The sequence below is a fragment of the Myodes glareolus genome, chromosome 6, assembly GCF_982192425.1.
Source record: "Myodes glareolus chromosome 6, mMyoGla1.1, whole genome shotgun sequence".
NCBI classification, from domain to species: Eukaryota; Metazoa; Chordata; class Mammalia; order Rodentia; family Cricetidae; genus Myodes; species Myodes glareolus.
Genome location: NC_142031.1, coordinates 10,998,571 through 11,012,774, shown reverse-complemented (window position 1 = coordinate 11,012,774; position 14,204 = coordinate 10,998,571). Strand labels below are relative to the sequence as shown.

The 14,204-nt window shown below is 36.7% G+C and overlaps 1 protein-coding gene across 1 annotated transcript in view; it reads left to right on the top strand.

The window, feature by feature from the left end:
* The first annotated feature begins 220 nt into the window (after window positions 1–220).
* Window positions 221–14,204, top strand: part of LOC148121638 (vomeronasal type-2 receptor 116-like) — a 32,322-nt gene continuing 18,338 nt past the window's right edge. Inside the window, exons 1-4 of the mRNA XM_087906688.1 lie at window positions 221–460; window positions 728–1,582; window positions 2,859–3,086; window positions 8,429–8,552. Of these exons, the coding sequence (XP_087762814.1) occupies window positions 857–1,582; window positions 2,859–3,086; window positions 8,429–8,552 (1,078 nt within the window). The 5' untranslated portion in view covers window positions 221–460; window positions 728–856. The remainder of the gene's footprint in view (window positions 461–727; window positions 1,583–2,858; window positions 3,087–8,428; window positions 8,553–14,204) is intronic.

Genomic DNA, 14,204 nt, shown 5'->3' with positions numbered 1-14,204 from the left:
TTCTTTATTGGAAATGCACTCTCATGAAATATAAAGTTTTTTCAAGCTTCCAGCTTCTTATGTCATCTGAACATCACAACACAGAGTACTTATTTCAATCATTGGGGGTGGTTTGGATTACCATTCAGTACAGATAGTCCTTGCATTTATTGCACATGATTTTCTGTAGGTATTTCTCCTATTAAACTCCGTATCATTTTACAGAATACTAAATGAAAACTATCGGTTTGTATTGGCCTTCATTTTTTCCGTGGAAGAAGTCAACAGGGACCCTGATCTTTTACCAAATATGCCTTTACTAATACTAATTTTTCCAAGTGGGTGTAAGACTGTGCCACAATTACACATTTGCAATCAATATTATTATACTATCCATGGTCAATATACTGAAGGCATGTATCCTAATTATCACTGTAAAATCTTGCCAGCATGTACAGTTATGCTTTCAGGACCAAGCTGGGTAGTATCTTCTATGGATGGAAAAGGCATGCACGGCTTCTTTCCTTATCAGGTGAGATTTTCTGTGGTCATGGGTGCAAGAAATCCTGTCTCCGTTGGTGCCATTCTCAGGTGCTAAGAAAAGTGTGAGGAGGAGACCGGCCTACACTTATCTCAAGCTGTTTAGTCCATGGGTACTATTCAGGGGACTTCTGTATTTACATTTTTGAAATAGAGATGAGGGAAGAGTAACAGGCAAGGCTGTGATTTAGAACTCTTTGCAGAAAAGTGTGTTTAACAAGTTCTTAGGAGTGCATGCCACCTCACGCTGTTCCCTGTTTCCTAGATTCTTCAGCTCACCTATGGACCCTTCCATCCCACCCTGAGTGATCATGAACAATTTCCTTTTCTGTATCAAATGGCCCCTGAGGACACATCTCTACCCATGGCCATGGTCTCCCTCATTCTTCACTTCAGCTGGAACTGGGTTGGACTGACCATCTCAGACAATGATCAGGGTATCCAATTTCTCTCATATTTGAGAACAGAGATGGAAAAAAATATACTCTGCTTTGCCTTTGTTAACATGATTTCGCAAAACATTTATTTGTACATGTCAAGAGCTGAAGTGTATTATAACCAAATCTTGACATCATCCTCAAATGTTGTTATCATTTATGGTGAAACAGATAGTACTCTATCTGTCAGCTTTAGAATATGGACATCTCGAGGTATACAGAGAATATGGGTCACAACCTCACAGTTCGATGTCACTACAAGTAAGAGTGATTTCTTGCCTGAATTGTTCCATGGGACCCTGGCATTTGCACACCACCATGCTGAGATTTCTGGTTTTAAAAATTTTTTCCAGTCAAAGAACCCTCTCAAATACTCAGATGAATACCTGTCAAGGTTGGAGTGGATGAATTTTAACTGTGGAGTCTTGGCTTCTATGTGGAAAACACTGAGGAACTGCTCATCCAACAGCTCATTGGAATGGCTGATTGCACAGACATTTGACATGACTTTTAGTGATGGCAGCTATGACATATACAATGCTGTGTATACTACGGCACATGCTGCCCATGAGAGGCTTCTTCAGCCCATGGACAATCAGGAAGAACACCTGTCTAACTGCATGAAGGTGATATTTCTATTTAATGATATTCATTGTTTTCTATATCAGTCTTTATTAGAGTCTCAGCTATCCCATTCTAATGTGTTAGAATATAGTTCCCCAAATAGAAAGATATTTGAACATTTTTCTTCTTGAGGAAGTAAATTACAGATTTGGAAAATCTCAAATGCAAACGTTGTGGGTTGGGAGACAAAATTTCTCGATGAAAACCAGTGATTCTGTTGTATAGTATCTGTATATCATCACACCAGTTGTAATACTGGAAACACGGGAGTCTTCGTCATTAATCCTCTCCAAGATAAAAAGATGAGCTTTTGTTCCTACTTGTCAAATATGTGGTAATCAGGGTAGGGGATGGTTTGCACAGGTGTTCTAAACTGATTCTGCCCCCAACTCTGGGCTCTGGAAAACGCACATGTATGTGAATGGATGGTTCTTATAGTGTAAGGGTGGATATTTCTGTGTTTCTCTGTACTTCTGGGTATATCTGTTTTGATGTTAAATATGTGTTTCTATCTATCTGCCTATCAACCTGTGTGTATAAGTGGAAGTAAATTGGTCTTTTTGTCAATGTCTTTCTCTATGGGTGTGTTGCTGTGTGTCTCTCCCTATGTGTATTTGTCAGTGCATGTATCTACAAGTGCCCATGTGTGTGATTTGTCTGTGTTTGTGGTTGTGCTTGCACTTATGCATATTTGTGTTACTGTGTATGGGCGTGTTTGGTGAATGTGTTATACATATGTATATCTTTATTTCTGTTCATTTGCATTTGAGGATAAATTTGTTTGTGTCAATGTCTCCCTGCATGGCTGTTTATAACTGTGTATGTCTCCTTGTACAAATTTATCCATGAATTTGTGAGCATGTGTATGAGCCTGTGTAAGTTTTTGTGGGTTTCTCTTTCTCTGTGTCTGAGTGCATAAGTCTGTCTCTGTGTGTCTGTATGTTCATATCCTTTCTTGGCCTCAGGAGTATGTATGTGTAAATAGTATGTGCCTGTATTATGTATGTATCTATGTATGAATAGTAGTCTGTGTGTATGTGTTTATGAATATTTAATACTTACAATTGGTGTCTTCATGTATGTCTGTGCTTATGTTTGGTAGTTCCTCTAAAAAAATAAAATTCTAGGACTGTTATTATATTTCCATTTAACTACTTGCTTTCATTGAGATTTCTCACATTGGCACATTCAAGAAAGTTGCATTTAAGATGAAATCAGAATATATTTTCTGACTTCAAGGAATTGCACATTCACTAAAGAATGCTGCCTGTCTTTCAGATGAAGTCCTTAATTAGGAAAACTCACTTCATTAATCCAGTTGGGGACAGAGTAAATATGAACCAGAAAGAAAAACTGCAGCCAGAGTATGACATTTTCCAGATTTGGAATTTCCCAAATGGTCTTGGACTTAAGGTGAAGATAGGAATGTTTAGCCCTTATTTTCCACACGGTCAACAGCTCCATTTATATGAAGACATTCTAGAGTGGGCCACAGGAAGTAGACAGGTAGGTCTGACCTGATGAACTGATTTACATTACACAGCAGTAACACTGTCACATGGGTCCACTTGTGTTTCCATGTAACTTAGTAAGAATAGATTGTCACATTTGGAGCCATTTTCTAGCCTCCTACAAAATGTTTCTTCTTTTCACTTTTTTGATGAGACTTTGTATGAACTGTTTCAGGATTTCATACATGCATACTGTGATTTTTATCATACAAGAACATGTTTCAAGCTTTAAAATAAATAGCAAACTGGTGGTTACCACTATTTAATCTTATTTCCTGAAATTCAGAAATATACTGTTGGTCCCATTTTCATTACTACACAGTAGTTTTCCTCTTTTCTGCTGCACCTCTGACACAGATGCTGAAAGACTGAGGCAAATTGTAAGGGAGGAGTAAAGTAAACATATGCCAATCAATGATTTTTATGATATAATTTGCTTTAAGCATTTTTGATGACAGATTTAAATTGACAATATCTTTAGCCATGCATTGACAGAACATTTTTTGACCCATCGAGAAACCTTATGAATTGAATTATTTTTATCTTTCTGTCTTTTTCTTTTCCATTGATATGAGTGTTTTTTGGCATGACTCTTTGCAGTACTGGAATGTGTGGTACGTATGCATGTCAGAACAATGATTTGGATTTCCACAAAACTGGTGACAACTTGGTTCCACAAAGAGTGAGCTATGAATGAATCTTGCATCTGTTCATGAAGAGCAATTGTTACTGACGGCTGAGCCATTTCTCTAGCTCTGAAGCTTATACTGTAAAAGAAATTTCTCACTAGAGGAACATTGCTTGATCACGTTAATTCTTTCATAGTTCACCCAAAACAAACAAGTGTGTATCTAGTTTCCTTATCTCTTTGTGTGGAGGTATTGGTAGTAAAGAAATTTGCTTTTGAAAATTTACAAATGATATATTCTTCTATGAGTTCTATTTGAGTTATAGATTAGAATTCTCATGAAGGTGATTTTAAGGTATCTAATTCAAACTCGCAAACTACAAAGTGGCTAGAATTTTAAAGGAGTTAACTTCAAAACAGACTTCAAGCTTTATCTGAAGTTATATCTCAGGTTGCCCAGGTAGTCTGAAATCTACAGTTAATATCCTTCCTCAGAGCGACAAGGAGAGTCATTCTCAGGGAAAAGGACATTTGATCTGAAGGTTTAACTACTGAGCTACATGTCCATTCAGAGATCGGCAATGATTTCAGATGTGTTGTAAGCTAGCCTCCCTTGAGCATTACGAAAACATTCACTGCAGGAGTCCAGAGGATTACGAACAGTGCAATCAGGGCTATACTCCTAGATATGCAAATTTCAATACACAAACAAGTGAAGAAACTATGAAGACATCCATGCAACAGAACTCCAAATATTAGAATCAGAGGTTTAAACAAGAGTGTGTTCAATGATGTACTGAACATAGAATTCAAAGATGACCTTGAAAGTCAACCTCCAGAACAAACAAGGAGTTCACGAAAACTTGCACACAATACAGAACTGAGTGAGCATGTGACAGATACATCCCAAAAGGTACAAAATAATGAAAAAATCCAAACTAAAATATGGAAAGGAAAGACAAATGAAATCACTTAAAGATATCAGTGAAAAGTCTCACTAACAGAATACTACAAGATGACGACAGGGTGGCAAGGCTCAAAGACCAGGCTGAAAATAGATATCTGAAACTATGATGAAGATAAAAATAAGAAAAATAAAAGATGTGTGAGACCAAGAGGAAATCTTAAAGGATCCAAATTTTAACCTATAGCCAGAAGAGAAGAATACACCATAATCATCACTGGTATATCCAATAAAATATAAAAGTGACTTTCCAGAATACAGTGGGATATGTGGCTATCTAGAGACAGGAGGCATTTAAATACCAAACACATAATATCAGAAAAGAACCTTCCCCTGATATAGTTTACTTTGAATTCAAAATATATAGGACAAAGAGAAGTTGAAGGCTTCAGGAAAGAAGTCCATTTTATAGAAATTCCCCACCTGGATTACAGTAGATTCTTTCATGAACTCTGGAAACGGGACAGTATCAGTGAAAGAATTGAAGCATTTAGATTCATAACTATTGATTCAATATAAATAATCTATAGATTCAATATTAATAATATATACTATAAATAATAATCTATAATATAATATATAAATAACAATTTATAATATAAATAATCTATAGATTCAATATTAATAATCTATAATAAATATAGATTCTATACTATACCTTACAAAGTTATCTTTCATAAATGAAGGAGACTGTGTTTCCTCCTCTTGAGTATCAAGTTGACAGTATTTAGAATTTAATGAAACCCAAATATACAGAGCAAACCTGAAATGGATTTTTGCTTAATGTGAAATAGGACAATCCACTTCTTATCCATCCATATCTTTCAGATGGGAAAAAAACTTACAAAGAGGGGGGGGTGCTGCATGCCTTTAATCACAGAACTCTTGAGGCACAGGCAGGTAGATCTCTGAGTTGGGGGAAACCTGGTCTACACTTTAATCCAGATCATTTCATTTAGGAAAATCCCCCTCTTATCTTGGATGCACCCTTTGCTAGAGTCACATATAATGAAATAAAAAAACATTTGTTCTTTGTGTGCTTCTTCCCGAGTTCATTATTTCATTGGCATTAAGGGTATTTCTTTGGGAGTCCAGTGTATAATGGAGATCAACTGAGGCATTAAGCCTCATGGACTGAGAAGTTGTTGGATTATTAAACTTTCCATTCATATCCAGCAATTATTGGGTTAGCTAGATCACAAGACATTCTAATAAATTGCATATGTTTATAAATAGAGGAGAGAGCCAGAGATAGAGACAGAAACAGCGACAGATTTGTTCTATAAGTTTGTTATCCTAAGAACCCTAACTAATACAGAGATAGAACAAAATTCAATGATGTACATAAATTATTGGAATTCACAACCATTCTAACACTATTATGGAATTTATATGAAGACCAATAATAATTAGCTAAAAAATTTCAATGGCATTTTATTGTTAATTTTCTCATTCTCTAGTCAAAATACACAAACATCAAGATTGGCTATAAAACCAGCATTCATTTTTGCTTCCAAAACCAAACCTCACTTACAAACATGAAGAGACTACTTCTATAAATATTGGGTGGGAGAATTTTGAGGAAATGTAACATAATAAAAAAAATTAGAGACTAAACATTTTGATGGACATAGATCTAAAATTTCTCAACTAATTTTAATAAGTTAATAATAAGACTCAACAACATGACTTTCCATCTCTCTCTCAAAAAGGCAGTTTCTGTCTCTCCCTTCTTCCCACTTCCTCCCCCCTCTCTTCCTCTCTCTCTACTCCTTTCCCTTCTGTCCTTTTCTCATCCATAACCCAGTAAATAAATATCCAACCTCATTCGGCCAAAAACAAAATGAAACAACAAAAAAAAAACTCCACAAAACCTCAACAACACAACAGAAATATCTGCTCCTCTGGTAAAGATGACTGCATTTCAGAGATTCAAGTTTGGTTCAACATATGCAGATCAGTTATGTAAATGTGGCACTTAAATAGATTCATGGATAGAACTAGAGGATCATCCAAATATGTGTAGAAGGTGTGCATAACAGTTTCAGCATTCATTCAGAGTTAAAATTTAAAAAAAGCACAAAAGAAAGATTACATCTTGACAAAATCAGGTTTTCTTTTGATTAATTAATATTTTCCAACCTTTTAAATTTTAAAATTTTCTGTGGCAAAGCATTTGACAACATTGTCCTACAAGAAGAGAAACTCAAGAATTTCCATTAAAATCCTAAGTGAGGCCAGATGTATGTTGAGGTACATATCTTAATCTAAACTCTTGGGAAGCAGAGACAGTCAAAGCCCTGACTTTTTATGGCAAGTATGGTCTACATAGCAAGTCCAAGCCAGCTAGGGTTGCATATAGAGACCACACTTCAAAATACTTGGGCAAAAATAGACAAGTACATACATGTACTCCACAGTCATTCAAAATAGTCCTTAATATCTTAGCACGTAGAAAATGAAATTGCAACTATGAAAAACAGAAAAAAGGAAAGAAATATGTTCTCTGATAAGATACATGTTTAATCCCAGCATTCAGGAGGCAGAAGAGGCATATCCTTGTGGGACCTAAGTCAGTCTAGTCTATAGAAGGAGTGAGGTCTACCAACACTACACTGTGAAACCCTCATTCAAGGAGGCAGAAAACAAAGGAGTACTTGTCCCTAACCATATTATGGAGAATATGAAAAAGCCTGTGCATAAAAGATACTGCAGTTTCAACACTGAACTCGGCACTGAACAGAGCGCGCAATGTGAGCCTGCAATATTAACAGTTTTCCAAAGCAGCATAAAGAGCCCTATGACCAGGTTTTTGATGATTTGAAGATATTTTATTTTAAACTTTAAAATCTTGTTCAATTAACCTGAAGTTATTTAACTTTTATCCATGCTCTGCAGTATCTGCAGCCTTTGTCAAGCACATTATTCTCAGGAAACACTCCACCTTCCAGCTCAGTACACATCAACTCAGCACTTCATCACTAGAAATGCACCAGGCTCTACATAGTTATCTGTCTTTTTTTATACTCTGTCATGCTTTGCAGGGCAATTTCAGTGGAGTTTTAGTGTGCTATCTCAGATTTGAGGAGTATTTCCCTGTTTTAGATTTCTCCATTGGTCCTAGCTTGCTCTGCTATTGCTGTGATTAAACAGACCATAAGCAAAGTGAGAAGGGAGGGTTGGTTTGACTCATGGGTTGTAGTTGAGGGAAGACAAGGCAGGAATCTGAAGACTGCAACTAAAGTACCGATCCTGAAGGAACACTGCTTACTGGCTTCTTCTGCTTGATTTCTCATACAGCCTGCCTAGGGGACAGCACTGTCCACAGTGAACTGGGCACTCCTACATCAAATACCAATGTGTAAAATGTTTTACAGTTATGATGACAGGTTAATCCAATGGAAAGAATATTTTGATCAATGATCCCTCTAACTTTTTAATGTACTCTGTGTCAAATTGCAAAACTTAAGTAGAAGAAAACTGTCTGCATGCTCTGTCATGTTTACTTGTCCAGAGTAAACAACTCATTCTTCTCCCTAAATTTCCAGCAATGTGACACTATCAATTTTATAATCAATTGTTTCTACACATTCCTATAAATAGGCATTCTATAATACACTATGTGAAATATGACTCTTTGGTGTATATAAAATAAATTTATTGATATTTTATCAAGGTAATTTAAGGTAGTTATGGAATGAATAGGCAGATCTCCTGATATCCTCATGTGTCTAATTTTCCTCAGATGATTCCCTCTGTGTGCAGTGCTGATTGTGGTCCTGGATTCAGAAAGTTCAGGCAGGAAGGAATGGCAGCCTGCTGTTTTGATTGCACTCCCTGCCCAGAAAATGAAATTTCTAATGAGACAAGTGAGTATTTACTGCGGTGATAAACCCTTGACCTTGATGATCCTCTCTAACACACAGAGGGATGATCAAAGGGTCTAAAATCTGCTGCACAGATTGAATATATCCCTTTCCTAAGTTAGATTTAATGGAATGTGATCAATATCAATGTTGCTTCAAGTCAAACTGTTTGCTATGACATACATCTTGGACTCACCGAAAATTCATGTTATTTGTCAGTTTCTCAAAGAAACAGTTTTAATATTCAAACTGCAGTTTGAGATAATTCTAAGCAAGGTCTTTCCTAGTGATTGTTTAATCTTACTGCATGTGTGTATGTGTCCCTACAGACACTTATAGGCACCATGTAGGTATAAGAATCAATGAAGATCAGAATAGGACATCAGATCCACTGAACTCTGGTGTGGGAGGTCCTTCTTTCAGTCTCTCACTACAGAACTCTGTTATGTAGATGTTAGGAACAAATTGCAAGTTCTCTGTATGGTTAATGAAAACAGGAATAGTTACTTGTACAGTTAAATCAGAAACAGTTAAATATGAGAGAGAAGACTTTAAGCAATATCCAGAGACCCCCTTTTCAAAGGATCAATGTGATTTGAACTCTAGGGAATATTGATAAGTACTGAAACATGATACAGAACATATGAGGAGTCCTGCATTCAATATTTTTATGTACAGAACACACTTAATGATGTCACAAATATGATATTAAAACATTCTGGTATGAAATTAGCTTAGTCACAATTATCTGAATGGTGTTGTCACCTACAAGTTCTTATTAGTCAGATGATTATTTGTTTAGTGTTGGGTATATACAGATGGCAGAAATATTGATGTTCTCTATGATTCTCAGTCCATGTAATAAAATAAAAGTCCTTAAAGCATATTAATGGCCAATAATATGGCAAAGTAAATAAATCCCTTACTACTACAGCTGATAATGAGTTCATCCCCAGGACCCATGTAATAAATAGAGGTAATGAACTCCTAGAAATTATCTTCTGACTGTTGAGGGAGGCTGCATGTTCATCCCAACTGCCCAGACTTGAAATAATCACACAGGTACTGTATTCATTAAATCACTATTTGGCCCATTATGTTTAGCTTCTTATTGGTTGACTCTTACATAATTATTAAACCCATTTCTATTAATATGTATATTGCCACATGGCTGTGGCTTACTCGGTAAAGTTTTCAATTATCTGTCCCTGGCTGCATCTCCATTGCTTCTGTCTCCTTCTACTTCCTTTCTCCCAGCATTCTGCCTCGCTTTTCCTGCCTGCCTCTATTCACTGCGCAGGCCCAAAGCAGTCCATCATTCATTATCCAATAAAAGCAACACATAAACAGAATGTCTTCCCATACAATCTGACCTCTATGCACTCAGCCATACAACATACACCAAAGAAATGAACAGCATCTAATGAATTGACTTCAAATGAAAAAATCTATAAGAGTAAATTGCATTGACTGTGCTATCAGTCTTACTTGAGTATTCTTCTGTTATTGTCCTCATGGTTCTATATCTGTATTTATTTCCCTCTTGAGTACACTCTGGGTCTGTATCTCACAGAAAAGGAAGAAGGAAGGAGCTTGTCTATTCACAAATTGATGGTATCAAGATGTAGGGCTTATTAATGCTAAATATGTAGAGAGGATTCTACCCTCAGTGATAGAGTTACTGCTCCTCTTCTACATTTGTTTTCATTGCTACTTGTTTGCTAGCTTATTTTACGTAAGCTCATAGGATTGTGAGTGGGTTTTTTTGCATTTATTTATTTCACACACCAACAATAGTTTCTCCTTCCTCCTCTCTTTCTAATCCCTTCTTTCCCCCACATCCACTACTGTCTCCATTTAGAAAGGATAAGGCCTTCTATGGAGCCAACAAAGCATGGCGTGCCAAGTTAAGGCAGGATCTAGACCCTTCTTTTTGTATTGATGCTGAACAATCCATTTCACAACAGGGAATGTGTTCCAAAAGGCCAGTTCATGTGCCATGAATTGATCCTGGCTCCACTGCTAAGAATCCCATAAACAGACCAGCCTACACAACAGTTAGACACATGCAGAGGGCCAAAGAGAGTCCTATGCCAGCTCCCTAGGTGTTGGTACAGATTCCATGAGCTCCCTTGAGCTCAGGTCAGCTATTTCTGTGGGTTTCCCTGTCATGATCTTCATCCTCCCCTGTTGACTGAGGTTTCTGTCCTGCCAAGTTCCCTCAGTCATTAATTCCCAAAGAAATACACAGAGGTCTACATTAGTTATTAACCTATTGGCCCAGGATCTTAGGCTCTGCTTATTAACTAATTCTTAAACTTATATTAACCCATTATTGTTTTCTTTTTTTATCTGTATCTATCCTTTATAAGTTGCTTTCAAGTTTAGCTAAACTTACAATTCTTTGTTTTTCTTTTTTTTTCAAAGTTTATTAAAATATAAAAGTTTCCATTTTCGCCCCTCGTCCCAACACCCTCCCACTTCCCCCCACTCCCTCTCCTCTTCCCTCTCCATCCCTAAGAGAAGTCAGGGTTTCCTGCCCTGTGGGTAGTTCAAGTTCCTCCCTGCTCCCTCCAGGTCCAGGAAGGTGAGTATCCAATCAGACTGGATCCCCAAAAATCCAGTATATGCAGAGGAAACAAGTCCCAGAGTCATTGTCAATGGCTTTTTAGAAAGACTTCGGGCCAGCCACATTCAGAGAATCCAGCCTCCTCCAGAGAATCTGGTTGGATCAAGCGCTCCTTCAGTCCCAGTCAACTGGCCTTGGTGAACTCTCATTAGATCAGTAGCCTTGTAGCTTAGTGCCTTTTTTTGGCCAGACAGTCACATCTTGCTTGCTCTGTACCATGTCACAACTCCAGATTGAGACTTCCTTCTTCCTTGAATTCTCATTGCTGTGTCTCTACTTTCTGCACCCCACCTAATCTTCCTGCCTCGGTACTGGCCAATCACTGTTTATTTAAAATAAAATTGACAGAGTACAGACCACTGCCCCACAACACTCCCCTTGCTCATATAATCCCTCCTCCCTATTGTCACCTGGTCTCTGTACACTGCCATTTTGTCTTACTGACAGTATTCTGACACCAGCCAACTCAGCCAGGTATGGGGATCTTGTGGGACATGGTTTCTCAAAGACCAGGTGGGTAAGGATTTGATGGTGACAAACAGAAACAAACACAGAGGCAGTTTGAATCTGAGTGTATTTTACAGCTCTCAATTAAGGGTTTTTGTAAAAGATGAATAGGTATTACAATTCTTCAAATCTGTGTTCAGTAAATCAGTTACAAATATCAATTATCATAATCTCCTGGCACAAGAAGACACAAAATCAATCAGGTATTACATTTCCTGAACAATGGGTTCAAAGAATCAGTTATGAATGGAACAGATAACATCTTAGTCACTAAACAAAGCAATTCAATAAATAACTTGTAGTTAATGGATGACTCCTAGGTCCAAATCTAGTTAATTAATTTTCCTGTGTAATCCTTAACTAACATCTAACTTTTATCTTCTTTAAAATCCTCAAAGTTCAATTTAAAACTATACCAAAACAATGCTTTCTATACTACAATGCCAAAGCCAACCTCATCTACACATGGATAGCCATACAAATTCATATTTTGTCGGGAGGATATTCTATCAAAGTATTATTTTATAATTATGCAAATGATTATGAAGCAAAGTGCTAAATCTCTTAGAGAAGAGGTCATGGCCAATGACCCCAATTTAAGGGGGTAGCTTCATCTTGGCCCGGACTACAAGAAACCTCTCTTAAGTACAGAAAGGAAATAGAAGCAAACAGAGTACCATGAGAGCTATGGCTCAATATTTTCTCTCTGGCTAGAGAGTCCCACAACTGGTTCCAGCAGACCTCTTCCTTTTGGAGTCAAATGCCTCAGTCTATGGAACTTGTCACACAGATTCTACTGGGTTGGTGTGGCAGTGTCTTTTGCTTACAGAAACTTTTCAGGTTTAAGAGGTTCCATTTATTAATTGTTGATCTCAATGTTTGTGCTGCTATTGTTCTATTCAGGAAGTAGTCCCCTGTGCCCATGTGTTCAAGGCTCCTTCCCACTTTCTCTTCTATCAGCTTCAGTGTAATTGGATTTATATTGAGGTCTTTAATAGACTTGGACTTTGAGTTTTGTTCAGGGAAATAGATATGTATCTATTTGCATTCTTCCACTTGTTGTTACTAGTTATGCTAGCATTACTTGATGATGCTTTCTTTTGTTGTTGTATGATTTTGGCTTATTTATGCCAAACCAAACTGTTATTACTAAAGCTCTATAGTAGATCTTGAAATCAGGCATGGTTATACTTCCAGAAGTTTCTTTACAAGATTCTTTCAGCTGTCTGGGGTTTTTGTTTTTCCATATGAAGTTGGTTCTTGTTCTTTCAAGGTCTGTGAAGAATTTTGTTGCAATTTTGATGGAGATGAATAAAGTCTGTAGATTGCTTTTGGTAAGACTTCCATTTTTACTATATTAATACTACCAATCGATAAACATGGGGGATCTTCTATTTTCTGATCTCTTGTCCAACATGTCTTTTAAAGACTTAAAATACTTACCATACAAGTTTTTCATTTGTTTGTTTATAACTTCCCCAAGATACTTTACATTATTTGTGGTTACAGTAAAGAGTATTGCTTCTCTGATTTATTTCTCTGCCATTTATCATTTGTATAAATGAAGACTACTAATCTCTTTGAGTTAATCTTCTATCCAGCCAGATTACTTAAGGTCTTATCAGATGTAGCAGTTCCATGATATAATTTTTGTGGTCACTTATATATACTATTATATCATTGCAAAATATAAAAATTTGACTTCTTCTCTTCAATTTGTATCCCTTGATATCTTTTTGTTGTCTTATTTGTTGTCTTATTGCTCTAGCTAGAACATGTAGTATTATATTGAAAGGATGTAGAAAGATTGGACAGACTTGTTTTGTTTCTTTTTATAGTGAAATTACTGTGAGTTTCTCTTTATTTAATTTTCTGTTGACTTCTAGCTTACTTTTATTTCCTTTATCATGTTTAGGTATGTTCCTTGTATCCCAGGTTGCTGTGGAATAAGTTTCTAGTACCCTGTAAAGATTTGTCATTTTTACTGATGTAATAAAACACTAATTGGCCAGTCAGGCAGGCAGGAAGTGTAGGTAGGGTGACCAGAGTAGGAGAATTGAAGAGGAAAGGCTAAATTTGCAGTCACCAGTCAGATGAAGAGGAAGGAAGATGAGAATACCTCACTGAGTTAGGTACTCAGCTACATGGGTAAACATAGATAAGAATTATGGGCTAATTTAAGTTTTAAGAGCTAATTGATAGGAAACATGAGCTAATACACCACCAGTTTATAATTAATGAAGACTGTGTTTTTTGGAATGAATGGCTGTGAGACTGGGCAGGAAGAAACTTCTATCTACACCTGATCTCTCCAGATCTGTTATCATGAAGGGGTATTGGATTCTATCAAAAGCTTTTTTTGGAATCTAATGTGATGATCATGTGAGTTTTTTATTCAAGTCTGTTTCTATGGTGGATTACATAGACAGATTTTCAACAAATGAAAATCTGTGAACCAACCTCACATTTCTGGGATGAAACTTGCTTTGTCATAGAGGATAAAATCTTTGCTTGTGTGT